This window comes from Nansenia antarctica, assembly GCF_963989245.1.
Source record: "Nansenia antarctica genome assembly, chromosome: 5".
Classification (NCBI taxonomy): Eukaryota; Metazoa; Chordata; class Actinopteri; order Argentiniformes; family Microstomatidae; genus Nansenia; species Nansenia antarctica.
Window position 1 is genome coordinate 50,039,384 of NC_137690.1, and position 20,513 is coordinate 50,059,896.

Sequence of the window (20,513 nt, forward strand, 5' to 3'; positions counted from 1 at the left end):
GCAATACCGCTACCTGATTGGTTGGCGAAGCACTCGTGATGAGCCCCCTCATTGGCTGGCGAGTCTACCATCTAATTAGCCAGACTCCTTGCTATTGTGACATTACTGCTCCTTTGATACTGTATTTCCCCTGTGTGGTTGCTTATGCAGTAATATGGTTTGTGGGTATACAATGTGACAAATTGAATGTTAACAAGCTGGTTAATATCAGAATAAAACGTGCAGACTGCAGAATTAGTGTTTCTGGTTTATTTTATGAAGCTGGTTCACATGACCAAGGTCAGGCTAGTACTGTATTTACACTGTGTTGCCCAGTCAATAAACATGTTTCCTTATGACTTCTAACTTCTCTGGGCGTGAGACACACGCATTTCAACCCGTTCACACGCCGCATTTCAGCTAGCTAGCGTTTACGTTAGCCCAATATTGCTAGCTTAGCATTATAACGTTTACATTAGCCCAATATTGCTAGCTTAGCATTAGAACGTTTATGTTAGCCCAATATTGCTAGCTTATAGCAAGGAATCTGGCTAATTAGATGGTAGACTCGCCAGCCAATGAGGGGGCTCATCACGAGTGCTTCGCCAACCAATCAGGTAGCGGTATTGCCCTGCCTTCCCCTAGGTTTCTACCATGGTAGCTACCATCCTAGGTTTCGCAATTTCGCGTCCGGCGGGCCTGACAGGCTGAGATTGTGGGGGTGTGGTGGTTGGGCCTTGGGGTGGCACTCTGGTTTGCCATATGTTCGCGTCTCTCTCTCTCAAGGTCTTTTATTTGGGTTGAATAATTAAAAACAATAAAAAGGAATTTCGCCTCGTTAAGATCGAAGCCTCAAATCTGAAAAACAGAAAAATAGAGAATGTTAGAGAACAGAAAACGTAAACACCACACACACACACACACACACACACACACACACACACACACACACACACACGCACACACACACACACAGAGATCATTTTCATTATTTCATACTGTAAACCAAAGACAAGATTGTATTGTTGTTGTTTTTTTCTTTCTAAAATTAAGAGATGGGGTTCTCCCTCTCTGCACAGAGGGCTCTGGTTGGCCCTTAAAATACCTGGATGTCCGTGTAGCCTAGTATTTCTACCTTCAAAAATGACGGCTAGGACGTCGGATTGTAAAGCGAAAGGTTCTTTGTATGAAAAAAAAAAAATCAGCTAGCATACACTTTTGATCACTTTCAAACAATAAACGAGCAATTAGATATTCCTTTCATTTCTGTACAACAAACTGTCAACTTCTATGACGTCTTGCCGCAAGGCCTTCTGGGACCTGCAGTTCTACCTATTCTTGGCCAATACAACAGAAATGTACTTCTTTTTAACTCTCTTAATAATAACTATTTTAACTGTCAATCAATTATGTAACATATGAATCAATCTCTTTTAAGTGTCAATCAATCATGTAACATATTAATAAATTATGTAACCTATAAAGTTAATCATGTAAGCTATAAAGTTACAACAGGATGTCCGGGCCTACCTCCGCGGTAGCCATGGCAACCATTCTAAACAATAACAACTCACGACAAGGAAATCACCTTTGCTCGCCTCGGCAAGCTATTATAAATATAAAGTATTTCCTTGAGTTTTGAATACGAGGCATTTGATGATGGAAGACGACCGACCTTCATCAAACCTAAGCGTCAGGGCATCAGAGATCGTGAAAAGTGCGCTGGAATACGCCAGCAAAGCCCTGCAGAGTTCAGACGAACAACGGTTCGCCGACTACAAGATACGAGACATCGATTGGATCAGCTGCCAAGACTTCACCATCGACCTGGGAAAGCAGCAGATCGAGGAGTACATCCACACGTGGGAGATGCACCCCAGCTGGCTGTTCAGCCTCGAGTTCCTGGAGGAAAACGAGGTGGAGTTTCTCAGACAGTACCGCTACAGGGCCCGGTGGAGCATCCCCACCCGGCGCACCCCGCTGCCCAGGTCCGCCTGCGTCTACTTCCTCATCCAGATCTCCAAGGCAAGAGCTGAGAGGCTTTTTGTTTTTTTCTCTCTCTCTCTCTCTCTCTCTCTCTCTCTCTCTCTCTCTCTCTCTCTCTCTCTCTCTCTCTCTCTCTCTCTCTCTCTCTCTCTCTCTCTCTCCCTCTCCCCCCCCCCCCCTCTCTCTCTCTCTCGCTCTCTCGCTCTCTCTCTCTCTCTCTCTCTCTCTCTCTCAACATTATAGAAGTGTTCGTGTATAATCAGAACTGTTGCAGAACATGAAGGTTTTTAGCTTTAGTTTTAAATATGTTTTATTTATATGTATCTTATCTCCCAAGATCAAACCCCAGACGTTGCCCGTGGAGGTGCAGTTCTGGGTGGAGTCCAACCGGCTGACACACACCCCGGGGAAGACGAGGTTCAGAGAAAAGTGGCTGAAAGATGTCATCGAGAGCAAGGCTTTGCTCCAGGACTCAGTCAGCTTTTAAACCTCGCAAACAACATGTTTGGCCAAAGTTTACGTTTTTACATTTCTATACAATCGCATGGACCAACCAAAAGAACGGCGAGTCAAGTGTAGCTGCTGTTTACATCAATAAAACACCTCCTGACAATAACATCACTGTCTTCACATCACTAGTGTTCATTCACTGAACGGATAACAGGGAACTTTCCACAACGTGCTACTACTACTACTAGGATAGGTAGCGACAGGGCTCCCACTCGTCCTGGAAAACCTGAAAATTCAGAGACTAGATTTCCAGTCATGGAAAACCTGGAAAACTGACTAAAATGACAAAATATCCTGGAAAAAAATTCGCTGTTGTCCTGGAAATTAAGATTGTATGCATCAACGTCATTAATACAGCTATAGGGGTGCATACAGCCCAATACCACCTGTTAAACAGGACCATGTCCGCAAGGACAAATAGACTGAAGCTCAGCTTCTACCCTAGGGCCATACAGGCCCTGAACACAGCTAAGACCTAGGTTCTAGGCCCTGGACAATCTAGACAATTTGATGGCAGCTACTAGATTGTAATCAAGTGCAATACTGAAACACTACTGTGAACATTTCAAACCTGCAAACTGCGACACTTTGAATGAAATGAAATGAATGTGCAATAATACTATGTGCAATATGACAACCCTCATGCACATAAGGTTCAGAGATAGGAAATGTTAGGATATTTATAGCATAGCATAGAGTACAGCACAGTGTTTTATTTGTATAGTATAGTAAAGTGGATAGTGGATATTATAGCCCTTATTTATGTAAACCAGCTCTTTTCCCTTCTTGTTTTTAGTATTTTTTTCCTAGCGCCAGGGGAGCCCCCCTCCCAAATTTCGTTGTTTGGTACCTGTACTATATTAATGACAATAAAGACCATTCATTCATTCATTCATTCATTCATTCATTCATTCATTCATTCATTCATTCAAACAATACTTTGACGATGAAAACACACCTTACAGTGTACATTATTACTTTATTACAAAAATGGAAAATTATTTCTCTAAAAGAGTGGGAACCCTGTAGCAAGGTGAATGAATGAATGAATGAATGAATGAATGAATGAATGAATGAATGAATGGTCTTTATTGTCATTGATATAGTACAGGTACCAAACAACGAAATTTGGGAGGGGGGGCTCCCCTGGTGCTAGGAAAAAACAAGAAGGGAAAAGAGCTGGTTTACATAAATAAAGGCTATGTACACTATCCACTATACTATACTATACAAATAAAACACTGTGCTGTACTCTATGCTATGCTATACCTATTCTAACATTTCCTATTCTCTGAACCTTATGTACCCTAGGGTTGTCATATTGCACATAGTGTTATTGCACATTCATTTAAAGTGTCGCAGTTTGCAGGTTTGAAATGTACACAGTTGTGTTTCAGTATTACACTTGATTTCAATCTAGTAGCTGCCATCAATTTGTCTAGATTGTCCAGGGCCTAGAACCTAGGTCTTTGCTGTGTTCAGGGCCTGAATGGCCCTGGGGTAGAAGCTGAGCTTCAGTCTGTTTGTCCTTGCGAACATGGTCCTGAACCGCCTGTTCGAGGGCAGCCGAGCAAAGTGTTCGTACCCAGGGTGGGATGGGTTTCTGGAGATCTTGGAGGCCTTCCTGAGGCAGCGTGTGTTGTACAGCTCTTCCAGAGAGGGGAGGGGGGCGCCGGTGATCTTCTGGGTAATGACCAAGGTAATGACAGCTAGCAAGCCGCGGTAAACACATCAATAACAGTCTGACTAGGAGACCGTTACCAAGGGCTAACAACCTTCTCCTACCTGGTGACTCGGTGTGCTGCTCCACTGAAACTCTGCCCACACTGAGCGCAGTGATGGGGCTTCTCTCCTGTGTGTATTCTCTGATGTTTCTTTAGGGATCCTGCCTCACTGAAACTCTGCCCGCAATGAGAGCAGTGATATGGCCTCTCTCCTGTGTGTATTCTCAGATGGATTTTTAGGCTTTCTGCCCGATTGAAACTCTTTCCACACTGGGAACAGTGATATGGCCTCTCTCCTGTGTGTATTCTCTGATGTTTCTTTAGGGATCCTGCATCACTGAACCTCTGCCCACACTGGGAGCAGTGATATGACCTCTCTCCTGTGTGTATTCTCTGATGGCGTTTTAGGTGTCCTGCCTCACTGAAACACTTTCCACACTGGGAGCAGTGATGGGGCTTCTTTCCTGTGTGTATTGTCTTGTGTATCTTTAGGTTTCCTGCCTGACTGAAACTCTGCCTGCACTGGGAGCAGTGATATGGCCTCTCTCCTGTGTGTATCCTCTGGTGACGCTTTAGGTTTCCTGCGTGACTGAAACTCTGCCCACACTGAAGACAAGAGTGAGTCTTCTGTCTTGAGCCCCTACGTCTGTGTTGTTTATGTTTTCCTGATGTGGTGGAGCTGTTTTCCTGATGTGTTAGTCTGTGTGTAAGTCTGGGTTGGAGCTCTCTCCTGTAAGAATAGGAACATATACAGTATAAGAAACGACATGACGTATCTATAACAAACGCAGATTGTAAAAAAAAAGTTGAGACTTTTACTCATATTTTTTTAAAGACTTTCATTAAAAAAAAAATATTTTTAGACTTTTATTCAGAATTGTTATTTTTCAGACTTTTATTTTGACATTTTTTTCAGACTTTTATTCTGAAAAAAAAGGTTAAGACTTTAATTCTGGAAAAAAAGTTTCAGACTTTTATTCTGAATTTATTCTGAATCCCATGTTCATAGACTTCATCGATAACTGCCGTTTTTAAATACCACAACAGATTTCACTCTCGGAAAATGTCACTTACTGTTTCTGTAATAACTTATTAATAAAGATTTGAAAAATTATGATAACCATCTTATTATCTCAGTTTAATGTCATTTCAATGCATCATAGAACTTTTATGTACAACAAGCATAACAAAAAAATCGCTATTATGGTGATGTACTGTGCCTATGCTAGACCGTTCCTCAATCCAGCGTGCTTCATCATCCCCCTTCTAAAACTGCCATCCCCCCTTTTCATCCCTTATGTCATTTTATCAATGAACATGGTATTACTGTCATTTCAACATTTAAGCCTCTTTCACACATAGTTCCCCAATAATTTTCATGGAATCCCAAGCTGTGCCGACCAGGGACCTAATTTATAAAGCTTTGCGTATAACTGGCGTAAACGGCTTGCGTACCTACCTACGCAAAGCAAGAACATTTACACACACAACATTTGGATTTATAAAACGGTGAGCACACCAGTGGAATTTGCAAGTTCCATGCCTGCTTCCCTTTATAGTACAGGCATTTTGTGAGAAAAGAGGGGGGAACCTCAGACAAATTGCAACAGAAAATCTTTCAACTGTTTATTGCTCATAAATGTCTCCTATATGACATATAAAAAGTCTTAAGAAATCCAAGTGGTGGAAAGTATTTTTTTTTTTTACCATAACCTGGTAACCAAAAATGACATTATAAAGCTTTAAAATGTTGAAACTTTAATCGAATCACTAAATTAATATACTTTTATACAAGGCAACATAAATTAGCAGTAATCAACATTAATATAGGCATTGATTAACAACAATTGAAAACAATATTATTAAAATATCACTTTTATGTTACTTTCAAAATATTTGTGACTGGTAGATTTGCACTAATCAACATGTTGGCACTATTGAACAAAAACGTAAACATGTTAACTTTTAAGTAAAACTTTATCAGTAGGTGTCTGGTTCATCTTCACCATCTTCATCGTCATCATCTTCATCACATGCAGCCTGAGATGAGTTTGCACACCCCAATCCTTTGCAGTTGCTACATGCAACAGAGCACTCAATGCCATGCTTCTTGCATGTGCACCTCAGGCTGTTGCAGTCTGTCTTGCAGGTTCATCTGATGAACCGGAGGAGTTCCTGTGGAGCTGGTGGTAAGTCAGTTTGGACAGGGACAAGCCTCATCACTCTCTTTCCATTCCCATTCTTGTGGCAGGAGTTCATTTGAGGTTCCCTTCCACTGCTGCACCTGGTAGGACACACGAAGACTGTGGTACTTCGCTGCTGCTGACGTAGGTGGCAGACTCTGCGGCTGTACATGAGAAGTGCTAATAGCTACCTTCTCACAAAAGCGATAGTGTCGTAGAGAGTCGAGTCCCTCCCCAGGTTTCCCATTGTCCAGGCACAGCAAAGCATTCTCTCCTGCTGACACAACTGCTGTGGTAGCTGACTGTGTGTCAAACACTTTAGCTTGCTCACAGAAGTCATCACTGGTTGTGAATTTCTTGAGGGGAGCTCCTTTCCCAATGCCATAAATGCGGGAGGTAGTGTCACACCCAGCTATTGCATGGATGAAGAGGATGTGAGGGCAAACACTGTGAACCAGCTGCTGCTTGGCGGCCTTGATGTTCCAGACACGTGGCTTCTTCATGCTCTTCTTCGCCTCAGGTTTGAAGAAGAGGTCATGTGACTTGAGGTTGGTTTGGTATATGAGGAGGACGAGCAGATCTGTATCATCACCAATGAGCACAGTGTTTGTTACTGTGGCAGACTGCACTGCTTTTTGCACAATGAGGAGATCAGCATCACCTGGAGCATGGTACATCTGACAGTTCTTCTGTAGGTGACCACTGAGCATGTTGATGAACTGCTGCTTGTTTGTGTTGTTTGAAAGGAACAGGTCTTTATTCATCGTAATAGGCATGTCTTCATCCATGGTTACGGCTGCTCCAGTCCTCCCACCTGCTCGTCTGCTGTGTGTCATGTCTTTTGTGGATGTGCCCTGATAACCGTCAAACACAACAACTGCCTCTCCATACTTCCTTGTGACATACTCGCTGTACAGCTTGCAGATGTCCTTGTATGTGGATCCACGTGTCCATGGGATGCGCTGAACCAATACTCCACCATCCAGCACATACTGGACTTTTATTCAGAAATGTTTTTTTTCTGACTTTTATTCCGATTTTTTTTTTCTTCTGCATGGTACGTCTGACAGTTCTTCTGTAAGTGACCCCTGAGCATGTTGATGAACTGCTGCTTGTTTGTGTTGTTTGAAAGGAACAGGTCTTTATTCATCGTAATAGGCATGTCTTCATCCATGTGTAGCAGGTACAAATATATGCTGCGCCTTTAAGACGAGGTCACATGAACGCGCAGGTGTGAACGCGCAGGGGTGCTTGAGAGAGGAGCAGTGAGTTGGAACGAGCAACGTGGTCGGAGCGGTAGCGGTGTGGGCTCTTTGCAAGTACATCGTTTTGATAAGAAGATATTGACGAGTGGTCATACAAAGTACGGGATACGTTGATCAGCGAGTGTTTTGTTTGGGAGGAGCCGGCCTGAACGTCGTCGGTATCGAGAGGCGAAGCGTGCGCCAGCTCACCCCTTCCCCACCCCGTGTGTGAACTGCGAGAAAAAGGAGCTACACGTGGTTGGTGTTCATTGTCCTGGACAGAGGAGAAGCGTGCGCCAGTGAGGCGTGGGTTCAGCAAGGTTTCTCGGAGTTTACCCTGCCAGCCATCAGACACTCTTGACGTGCGATCTCTGCTGGATGGGTAATCTCTGCACTACACCTTGCCATTAGCACTGGCCAACCACGCATACCGTGCGCAGACGAACAGAACTGAACTGAACGGACTAACGCTCGCACGCGCACACACACACACACACGCACACACACACACACACACACACGCACCCACACGCATACACAAGCCCACACTGGAGGAAAAGGACTGCTCATTCAGACTGAGATGTGTTACATGTCAATGTGAAAGTAAGAGTGAAATGCCTGTTTTGAGTTTATCTGCATTCAGTTAAGTTGATGATGTTGCATTTAAAGGGTATGGTTTATTAAGTGTACATTTCAAGCATTCAGGGTTGGATGGTGAATTAGAACAGATGTATTGTATGCATTGATTTGCCTTTCATGTGATTTCTTGCTAGTGACCAGTGTATTAATGAAACCATACCATATTGAATTTCTTGACCCAAAGTTAACCGTTTTGTGTTTGAATATGTTTCCATAAGCTCTGTGTAATTTCCCATTTCATTTACTTACCTGGGGGTAGGGGCGCCTCACCTGTTTAGATAGACCTAGGTAAAGTAGGGGGTAGTGTCAGGTCAGTTCGGCACTTACCTCGCACACACTGCACACACTTTTCACGGCCACCTACTAAACAGGAAACAACTTGCTCACTCACCTGAACATTGAGGCCATAGGTATTGGGTGTGGGGGACCTAGATCCTGTCCCACTCAGTCCTCCCCAGACTAAGTACTTTGTAACCCCTACAAGGCGGCGGTAATAATCCCGACCGTCACAATTGGCGTCACGAACAGGATAGAATAAGCAACCATTTTTAAGTGAAAGCCATGGCAGAATTAGAGGAACTTAAGAAGCAATTTGAGGGGATGATGGAGAGGTTCAATGACCAAGCCGAGGCCCTGATACAAGCTAGAAGCGAGCATAGAGAAGCTCTGGCATTAGCTAAAGCAGTCATAGATCAGCAGAAAGAAAAGCCCCCTGCATCTATTGTGTATATCCCCAGAGACCGCAAGATTTCAGATTTCAGTGGTAAACAAGGTGATGTAGATATTGAAGAATGGATCACATCAATTAAATCTGCCCTTCAAATCATGAAGGTCCCTATAGAGGACCAAGCCGAGTTCATCAAGCAGCATCTTCAAAACGAAGCCAAACTCACAGTCAAGTATATGGCAGACAAAGCTAAGGATGCAGAGACCATATTTGAAGCACTGCGTAAGACTTATGGTGACAAAGTCCCTTTAGGCACCCGGCTCAAAGAATTCTATGACCGCAAGCAGTTGGCAGGAGAGACCATACGTTCTTACGCCTATGACCTTCAAGGAAAGCTAATGCGAATTCGTCGTAGAGATGCCAAGCGTGTCCCTGATTCAGACGGAATGCTGAAAGAACAGCTTGCTCTTGGGCTTAGAGATGATATCTTAAGAAGAGAGATCAAGAGGAGACTGAAGGAAAATGAGAGTCGTACTTTTGCTGAGCTAATGCAAGACGCCATCTCATGGTCTGAGGAGGAAGAGGTTCAGGGGTCTGATAGTGCGCAAAGCAGTTCCCGTGCCAAAGGTGCCATTAATGCTACCAGGGCTACCGACGAACCTGCTTCGCAGTTGACAATGGAGATGTTGTATGAAGCAATACAAAAGTTAGCCATCCGTCAAGATGAACTGTTCCAGATGATGGGCCACAGTGGCACTGGCATGACACAAGGGAAAGGCGAGAAGGCAAGAAGCCCCCCTTTGAAAAACGAAGATGGGCAGTTCATCTGCTACACGTGCAATGAGCCAGGACATATCAGCAGACACTGTCCTCTGAACAGGGGAGCTATGGGCATAGCACGTCCTCCACTCAGAAGGGATGGGCCATCTGGGCCTGCAGGAAACGACCCCGGAGGGGCGATGCGCCAGAGTCCAGGTACCCCTGCAATTAGAAGTCACCTGGCAAGGCAGCCCTGTAACACTTCTCAAGCCTCAAGTGTAAGTGCCTTTGGAAACTGCTTGGTCGTTGAAGTGAAGATAGCAGGCGTGAAGACTGACTGCCTGTTGGACACAGGCTCAGAGGTGACCACAATCCGGGAATCTTACTTCAGAGAGTACTTTGGGAAGTCGGCGTTGTCCTCAGCCAACTTGGTCCAGCTCGCCGCTGCCAATGGCCTCGAAATTCCCGTCCTTGGATGCCTGGAGGCGGAGGTAGAGTGCATGGGGAAGACCGTTGGCAGGAAGTGTGTCTTTGTCCTTAAAGATGAAAGCCCAGATGTGGAAGAGATGAGAGGCCTCCCAGGTATCCTGGGAATGAATGTTCTAAGTGAACTGAAGGATCTTTTCGTTGCCACGGACGGCATGAAGAAGATGAATAAGTATCGGGAAACAGAGGCTAAGGTCCACAGGGTGATAGCGAACATCAGAAAAGAGGCAGGGTCCCTCGGACAGAGTGACCGAATAGGATATGTTAAAGTGGCAGGCAGAGAGACAGTCATCATTCCCCCACTCAGCGAGCGCATCCTGGAGGGTTCGCCTCGACTACAGAGAGGGCTCGCCTCGCCTACGGAGAGGGCTCGCCTCGCCTACGGAGAGGGTTCGCCTCAACTACGGAGAGGGCTCGCCTCGCCTACGGAGAGGGCTCGCCTCGCCTCGCCTACGGAGAGGGTTCGCCTCGCCTACGGAGAGGGCTCGCCTCGCCTACGGAGAGGGCTCGCCTCGTCTACGGAGAGGGCTCGCCTCGTCTACGGAGAGGGCTCGCCTCGCCTACGGAGAGGGTTCGCCTCGCCTACGGAGAGGGCTCGCCTCGCCTACGGAGAGGGCTCGCCTCGTCCACGGAGAGGGTTCGCCTCGCCTACGGAGAGGGCTCGCCTCGCCTACGGAGAGGGCTCGCCTCGCCTACGGAGAAGGTTCGCCTCGCCTACGGAGAGGGCTCGCCTCGCCTACGGAGAGGGCTCGCCTCGCCTACGGAGAGGGTTCGCCTCGCCTACGGAGAGGGCTCGCCTCGCCTACGGAGAGGGCTCGCCTCGTCTACGGAGAGGGCTCGCCTCGCCTACGGAGAGGGCTCGCCTCGCCTACGGAGAGGGTTCGCCTCGCCTACGGAGAGGGCTCGCCTCGCCTACGGAGAGGGCTCGCCTCGCCTACGGAGAGGGCTCGCCTCGTCTACGGAGAGGGCTCGCCTCGCCTACGGAGAGGGCTCGCCTCGCCTACGGAGAGGGTTCGCCTCGCCTACGGAGAGGGCTCGCCTCGCCTACGGAGAGGGTTCGCCTCGCCTACGGAGAGGGCTCGCCTCGCCTACGGAGAGGGCTCGCCTTGCCTACGGAGAGGCACCCGTCCAGTAAGGACACCGACCCTGACATTGACACAGGCTGCCCTTACTTCATATGCATCCCTGCCACTACACACATGCCCCACACAAACACAGGCCTGGGTATTAGAGAAGTAGTTGAGGAGCTGGGAACTATGGGTGGGTCAGATGCAGGGAGTGAAAGTGAGAGTGTGGCTGAACCCAGACGGTCTCAAAGACAGACCAGGGGTAGAATTCCCTGTAGATTCAGGAGTGATTATGTTTTGAAATAATTTGTGCGATTGCAAATGTTTTCTACTTACCTTCATGCATGTCCATGTTTTTAGGTATTGAGGAGTGAAAAGTGTTATGATGCCGTGTTTTATTGTTTTCAGCTCTTCTGAGGCATCCTTATGTACTGGTTGAAATGTTACCTGTGTTGTGAACCTACCTGTGGGTACTGTCGTATGGAGTGACATGTTGTATTTTTATTTCTTCTTTTACTGAGGTCGCATCGTCATTTGGATGTTGGATGGCATGGCAGGGTTTCGCAGGGGGGAATGTAGCAGGTACAAATATATGCTGCGCCTTTAAGACGAGGTCACATGAACGCGCAGGTGTGAACGCGCAGGGGTGCTTGAGAGAGGAGCAGTGAGTTGGAACGAGCAACGTGGTCGGAGCGGTAGCGGTGTGGGCTCTTTGCAAGTACATCGTTTTGATAAGAAGATATTGACGAGTGGTCATACAAAGTACGGGATACGTTGATCAGCGAGTGTTTTGTTTGGGAGGAGCCGGCCTGAACGTCGTCGGTATCGAGAGGCGAAGCGTGCGCCAGCTCACCCCTTCCCCACCCCGTGTGTGAACTGCGAGAAAAAGGAGCTACACGTGGTTGGTGTTCATTGTCCTGGACAGAGGAGAAGCGTGCGCCAGTGAGGCGTGGGTTCAGCAAGGTTTCTCGGAGTTTACCCTGCCAGCCATCAGACACTCTTGACGTGCGATCTCTGCTGGATGGGTAATCTCTGCACTACACCTTGCCATTAGCACTGGCCAACCACGCATACCGTGCGCAGACGAACAGAACTGAACTGAACGGACTAACGCTCGCACGCGCACACACACACACACACGCACACACACACACACACACACACGCACCCACACGCATACACAAGCCCACACTGGAGGAAAAGGACTGCTCATTCAGACTGAGATGTGTTACATGTCAATGTGAAAGTAAGAGTGAAATGCCTGTTTTGAGTTTATCTGCATTCAGTTAAGTTGATGATGTTGCATTTAAAGGGTATGGTTTATTAAGTGTACATTTCAAGCATTCAGGGTTGGATGGTGAATTAGAACAGATGTATTGTATGCATTGATTTGCCTTTCATGTGATTTCTTGCTAGTGACCAGTGTATTAATGAAACCATACCATATTGAATTTCTTGACCCAAAGTTAACCGTTTTGTGTTTGAATATGTTTCCATAAGCTCTGTGTAATTTCCCATTTCATTTACTTACCTGGGGGTAGGGGCGCCTCACCTGTTTAGATAGACCTAGGTAAAGTAGGGGGTAGTGTCAGGTCAGTTCGGCACTTACCTCGCACACACTGCACACACTTTTCACGGCCACCTACTAAACAGGAAACAACTTGCTCACTCACCTGAACATTGAGGCCATAGGTATTGGGTGTGGGGGACCTAGATCCTGTCCCACTCAGTCCTCCCCAGACTAAGTACTTTGTAACCCCTACAAGGCGGCGGTAATAATCCCGACCGTCACACATGGTTACGGCTGCTCCAGTCCTCCCACCTGCTCGCCTGCGGTGTGTCATGTCTTTTGTGGATGTGTCTGTGTTTCCCGGAAGGTCAGGTGTGAGGAGCTCCCAAATGGCATCTGCTAGCACTGGCTTCTGTGGCTGTCGAAGCAGCAGGGAGGTGTCAAACAGCTCTGGAGGATAGCTCATACCTGAACACTGGTGCCAGGTCTCATACCTGAACACTGGTGCCAGGTCTCATACCTGAACACTGGTGCCAGGTCTCATACCTGAACACTGGTGCCAGGTCTCATACCTGAACACTGCCAGGTCTCATACCTGAACACTGGTGCCAGGTCTCATACCTGAACACTGATGCCAGGTCTTGTGAAGCTTTAGCAGCAATTATGAGTCGCTGGAAAAGTAGTTGAGGATCCACCTGCACTGCTTCACCATCAATCTTGACTGAGGACTTCATACTCATGGTGATTGTCTGCTCCTTCTTCTTGAATGTGTACTCAGCAGTAGTCTGTCCCTCCATGCTGGCCAAGATGGTGTTTCCGATGGTCTTTGCCTTTTCAACATTCACAGAAGGGCATGGACCCCAGTTGAGACACTGCGCAAGCTTGGATCGGAGCTGAAGGGGTTACTCTCTTGGAGATAGTTCAGAACTGTCAGTGTATCCTTCATGCTTGTCTTGCATCTGTCATGTCCTTGTTCTGCTCCTCAGTGTTGTGGTTCACCCCTGTCAGCTCTTGCATGGCATTGTTGACATCAGCACAAGCTGGCATGGAGAGCAGCCATGTCAAACGTTGCTGCTCTGTCATCCCTCGCCCTCTAATTTCCATGGAATCCCAAGCTGTGCCGACTAAGTCTCTTCTCTTCTCTTCCATTTTGATTGTTCTCTTGTCATATTTGTCTACTTTGAGTACAACTCCAACTTTTGTTTGTCCATTAACCCTGTACCCCTCTACTGACTAATATCACAATGTGCTTTCTCCCTATTCCTGTTCTTCTGACACTCAGGACGACATATAGACGCTACATCCCCCCGTACAACCCTTCCAATCTCATCTATCCACCTTCTTCAACTGACCATGGGTGGTCTTTGGAATTGCCAACCAGCGGTCCGGAAAGCTGAGGCTATCTCAGCTTATGCTTCGTTCATGTCCCTCAACATCCTCGCTCTCACAAAGACCTGGATCCCACCTGAAAATACTACACCAGCAGCAAACTCTGATGCCTACTCCTTTTCTCATTTCCCTAGAGCAGTGTTTCTCAAACTTTTTCAGACCAAGGACCACTTGTAAATAAAATAAAAACGTGCGGACCACCTAACTAAATATCCCCGGAACAACAGGCCTCCTACCTCAACAGTATATCATAAAAATTGCAGCCAGTTTTATATAGCACAGCTTACGATACCTTGTATGAAGCCTCTGTAGTCTTCGTTTGTTAGGAAACAAGTCTATAACATGACTATAATTTACATAGTGCCAAAACTCACATCAAAATGTAATGCAAACATCTCGAAATGCAATGTACACATCTCGAAATGTAATGTATATCCCGAAATACAATGCACACATCTAGAAATACAATACGGTTGTATTGATTTTTTTTGCCACAAATATTCCTTATTTTTGGATTTGCATTTCGATACACATCTATTCATTTCGATGTGTGTATTGTATTTCATTGTGGCACAAAACCTGCATATTTGAGCAGCCTCCATCGGAAATGATAATACCTGTCATATCACTGTACCACCACTAGAGGTCCTCCCAGTCCCACAGTCAACAGTAGGGTAGGGTACTTAGGGTGTTGCCTGGACAGCATTGCGTGAGCTTAGAATGATAAGGTTCTATCTCCGTTTAGGGTAGTTCAGAGATATTGAGCGTCAAAGTTTTCACATTCCATTATGTTTTATGAGATGGAGCCTTTGTATTTGATTAATTACTAATTAAAACATGTAAACATTTTTAAAATAACACCACACAGGCATTAATAAACACCTAATAGATCAGATTATGTAAAAAACTCAATTTTGACAAAGATTTGTCTCAACTACCTTATAATTCTAACGTCACGATTGGTAGAGTATCCACAACTTCAGAGCAACCCGTAGTAGCACTCAAGAGATGATGTGACAAACAGCCATTCTCATCTATACTCCTCCATTAATATTGGTAATGCATGTCAGTTTAAACTTAAGCACAATTATGGTGTGCCATTATGCTATGATCCAACAACTTTTGGGACATTTGTTACATTTACATTTTAGACCATTAGCAGACGCTTTTATCCAACTTACGCGACTTACAACAAGTACTTTGTCTAAGTAAGTAAATCATCTATACATCAGTCATCATAAGAAAAACAATCAGGGGCCATTGGCAGTCACAATGCTAGGAGAAGGACTAATTCCTTTTTTTATTATTATGATTTACAGTAGAGAAACTGTACATGGGGTAGTGGGGATGAAGAGGTGTTTACAAGGGATAGTTAAGATGCAGCCTAAAGAGATGGGTCTTCAATCTATGGAGGAAGATAGGTAGTGAAAACAATGTTGGTGAGTACAGGTATCAAACCCGATATTGTACTACTGTCAATGTTGCCCTGCTTGGTACAGGATGTTGCCATTCCATGCTCATGGAGAACAAAAAGAGGAACCTAGTATTCACAGATAAGTATTCTATATTTGTTATTACATTGTTACATTGTTATAGAGGTTGATGATTAAATTGTTGTATTGGTGTTTATTGTAATAATAATAATAATATTTAGACTTTATGTAATATCATATGCATGCACTCATTCTGACAGTAGATTAATTCATTTGCAGTGTGGATATGTGTCCTTATCTCTTCAGCATGAGTTCTACAAACCGTGGAAACTAAAATACCGAACCAGGGAGCTCAAAGCCCAGTCTGATGGCGTTTTAAGTCTCATATCTCCTCACAGACATCTGGGTTCTACACAGGGGAAATAACTCTTGTTCTTACCAAATCCTTCCAGACACTAGTAGTTGAATTTCAAACTAGCCAGGTCTTTTTTTGAAACATCTAAATTAACTTGCAGTTAAAAGCTGTAGCAGAGTTTTTCCCATGAATGTCAGCCAGATAAGGAATGTCACTCAGTATTAGAATTCTAATTCAAAGATAAAGGCCTTTTGAGAAACAGAAGTAGTCCTGGACACCTGTGTGCTGTGGAGAAATTATGTCTAGAACCAACTTAGCAGAGAAGCAGAACAGAGGAACAGAGCTCTGACCTCTCTGTGAATGAACGTGCATGTTTGTGTTTTGTGTTTTTCTTGTGTAATGGAATAAAAGTACAGTTCTTCTTCTTCTTCTTCTTCTTCTTCTTCTTCTTCCAATTCTAGCCTGTGCATTGTGGGAAGCAGGCACGTGCCGTGAGCTTTTAGATTGGGTAAGCATAAATAGAAATACACATAATTACACATACACGCTATCAGTGAACGCAGTTTCAAGGAAATGCAATTTTGATGCCCTAGAACCCGCTAATAAACGGTAGTGTCACTTTGTGATCAGATTACCAAAAACAAAAAAAACAGTTGCCAGTTTCGACTATATCAGGGGTGCTCATTGTTCAATCTTTTTTGAACCAAGATCTTTTCAAGTAGCCAGCCTGCTGAAATCTACAAGTCCAGTTTCAACATTGCAAACACACACATGCACAACACAGACACACACCGTTTCCATCCTCCATAGTATGAATGAATGATGAATGAATGATGAATGAATGGTCTTTATTGTCATTGATATAGTACAGGTACCATACAACGAAATTTGGGAGGGGGGGCTCCCCTGGTGCTAGGAAAAAAACTAAAAACAAGAAGGGAAAAGAGCTGATTTACATAAATAAAGGCTATGTACACTATCCACTATACTATACTATACAAATAAAACACTGTGCTGTACTCTATGCTATGCTATACCTATTCTAACATTTCCTATCTCTAAACCTTATGTACCCGAGGGTTGTCATATTGCACATAGTGTTATTGCACATTCATTTAAAGTGTCGCAGTTTGCAGGTTTGAAATGTTCACAGTTGTGTTTCAGTATTGCACTTGATTACAATCTAGTAGCTGCCATCAAATTGTCTAGATTGTCCAGGGCCTAGAACCTAGGTCTTTGCTGTGTTCAGGGCCTGAATGGCCCTGGGGTAGAAGCTGAGCTTCAGTCTATTTGTCCTTGCGAACATGGTCCTGAACCGCCTGTCCGAGGGCAGCCGAACAAAGTGTTCGTTCCCAGGGTGGGATGGGTCTCTGGAGATCTTGGAGGCCTTCCTGAGGCAGCGTGTGTTGTACAGCTCTTCCAGAGAGGGGAGGGGGGCGCCGGTGATCTTTTGGGCCGATCTCACGACTCTCTGTAGCGCATTCCTCTCTGCGGCTGTGCAGCTGGAGAATCACACGCAGATGCAGTAGGTGAGGATGCTCTCCACTGTGCAGCGGTAGAAGGTCACAAGCAGCTCCTGTCTGATGTGGTTTTTCCTGAGGACTCTCAGGAAGTAGAGCCGCTGTTGTGCCTTCTTGATGATGGCTGCTGTGTTGTTCTTCCAGGACAGGTCATCCTGTATGTGCACCCCCAGGAATCGGAGGGTTGAGACTCTCTCCACGCTCCCTCCATCGACGAGCAGTCGATAGTAAACTCACAACACACTTTCTTTTCACACTTTGTCACACAGGCACTTGACATCACATCACAAACCCTCCCTCTCAAAGTACTCAAACCATATAAACAAGCACAGATCGCCACCAGCCTCGCGAATCATATAAATCATATAAACCGCTCATACCAGGCTTGCTGGCGACTCTCCCTTTCTGGGTGTGAAGATCGCTTCGGGCGGCATTTAGCCAGTAGTTGTGTTTTTCCAGTCCAGTCCAGTCTACGAAATCCCTTTAGGTCGCTGACAGTAATGTCCATATTCACAAAATCAAGCAAGTTATCCTTATTGATTATTATTATTTAGATCGTTTGAGCTAGCTGGCATCAGTGGCGGATACAGAAAGTGGCTGATGGGTGGGCCTGGAAAAATCTGGGTAGGCCTGAGTGAAACTCATCACCGCACGTTTTAGACCTATGTATGAGCAGCCAGATGGATGGAACACAACCGGGCTCGCGATCATAGGCGCCGATTTATGTCACGACCCGTCCCACAGGATGGATAAAAAAGGGATACATCTGTGCCCCAGTGAAAAAGTTGTGTATATGATTCACTATGTCAAAAAAGGTGCTAACATGCCCAGACACTTTTGCCGCAGTGCAAAGCACTAGATTAAGCCGATGAGAATTGCAGTGTACATAAACGGCTTTCGGAAATGTCTCTTTCAGTAGCACCTGTACCCCTCCCTTGTGCCCTGACATGACCGATGCGCCATCGAAACAGAATCCGACGCACAGAGAAGGATCCAATCCGAGTGGTTCAAGGACCTCTAGGATCCTCTGTGATATTCCTTGAGCAGACAATTCCGCAGTTTCCACAAAGCCTACTGCTCGTTCTTTAATTACCCCTCCATGAATGAATCGAATACAGACAGCAACTAGCTCGCGCTTGGATAGATCTTTATACTCATCCGCAAGTATGGCATAATATGTGGATTGCTCATGCAGTTCAGACTTTATCTTTCGAATTAGCAGTGAGGCTGCAGCCTCAAGCAGCTCATCCTGAATGTGATGGCTTAGGAGCGTGGCATTTCGAGGCAGTTCCTTCAGTCTATTTTCAATTTCTGGATCATATTTTGACATGAACTTGAATAGCTCCAAGAAATTACCTTTATTGAGCGCCTCTTCCGTTTCTCTGTGACCTCTAAGTGGAATTTCCAACTTGGCACACAACATAGCAATGTCTAACACAACTTTAACGTGTTGCCGGTTTCGCTCTATGAATGAAACGGCATCACCGTGCATTTGATTTAACACTGTCCCACGGCATTGGGGTCCATCATGGCTTTGCCTGTACCCATCCAACTTGGTGAGGGCAACAGCATGCGGCTTGCTAGACTCGTGTTTGTCACAGGCCTGCCGGAGACGTTTCCAATTTTTGTATCCATCTCTTATAAAAGTGAACTCCGTGTGCGCCTCTGGGAAATGTCGACACACTTTACAAAAAATAGCGTCTCTTTCTTTACTATATTCCATCCACTTGAACTTCTCGTACCAATTTCTACTGAAGGAGCGCGCTTTCCCATCTATTACAGTGGTAGGGAAGGTTACCAGCTTTGGTTGAGTGGCTGGTTCCTCCATGGCTGACAGATCCGACGGTGTAGTCCTACCAGTTAGCTCTTCACAAGCCGGTGGCAATGTCGGTCGCTTCGGTGGAGCTTTAGCGTGTATGCTCAAGTTAGCATTAGATGTTGAAGCTGTGGCCGTTTCTCCTTCTTCATCCCCAGGGCCAGCACACATCTCATCACAATCCTCCTCTCTGTCTTTGGACAAGGCCTGGTCCAAACTTTCATTATTTTCACTGACTTCCAGACGTGGCTTTTTAAGAAAGCGAGACAATGTTAGCTGTTTAGCCATCGTAGCGCGCACACTGAACACTTGACAGACACTTGACACTGACACTTGACACTTGACACTGGTCACTGAAGAAATACGCTCCTCAATGTGAATCAAGTATTTTTAATGACAAAGATTAACTACTGCCACCTGGTGGACGGCGGTATACCCTTCAGTCACGGTCAACTGAACAATCAGAGTACGGTAAACGTAAAGAGGAAGCCATGTAAACGTAAGAGAGGAAGTTGAATATAATTAGTATTAATACATACTTTTAATCATTTCCAAGACAAAACTATTCACATTACAGTTAGTTAGTGAAAATTAAACTTAAAAAATATTTTATTATAAAAAAAATATGTATTTTTATGAATCTGACTGGGTGGGCCAGCTGTCAATCTGACACCCACCCAGGCCCACCCATAGACACCCACCCAGGCCCACCCATAGATCCGCGCCTGGCTGGCATAAGCTATTCTGCCGTGCGAGAGGTGAAATGTTAAGTGAACTTGAAAGTGATAAGAGCCAATCAGTAGCTCTTATCGAAATTAAAGACCTACTGATTGGCTGTAAGCATGCTTACCCTGGCCACATTAAACAGCGGGCTGAGCCATCTGAAAAAAATTAAAAAGACATTTTCACGCATTCGAATGTACGCGAGGGAAAGCAGAGAGAGAAGTGTTTATAATGTAACCAAGCAGAGTAGGAAGTGCTTACTCCTGCAGGTGGCGCTAAAAATGCAACGTCAAAATGAATGACTCCTGCTGCCCTGGGACCTAAAATACGACTCTTTTAATGAAAACAAACAAACGGTTACATGCACTTTTATTTTAATATTTTCACGGTCCTTTTTTATTTTTTCGTTGGGTAAGCACTGCTTACTCTGCTTATATGGACGGCACGTCCCTGGTGGGAAGATTCAAATACAAATGTCATATGATTCACCAATATTTCGTCTTTTGCATTAAATTGCTCTGTC

General features: G+C 45.3%; 1 protein-coding gene across 1 annotated transcript; it reads left to right on the forward strand.

Annotated features, from left to right (window-relative positions):
• Positions 1 to 1,638: 1,638 nt before the first annotated feature.
• On the forward strand, positions 1,639 to 2,452 carry LOC308158101 (A-kinase anchor protein 14-like; the record flags this gene model as incomplete). The annotated part of the gene is made up of 2 exons (XM_080531696.1): positions 1,639 to 2,004; positions 2,303 to 2,452. The coding sequence occupies 2 exons, from the start codon at positions 1,639 to 1,641 to the stop codon at positions 2,450 to 2,452; spliced, it is 516 nt and encodes a 171-aa protein (XP_080387822.1).
• Positions 2,453 to 20,513: the final 18,061 nt, after the last annotated feature.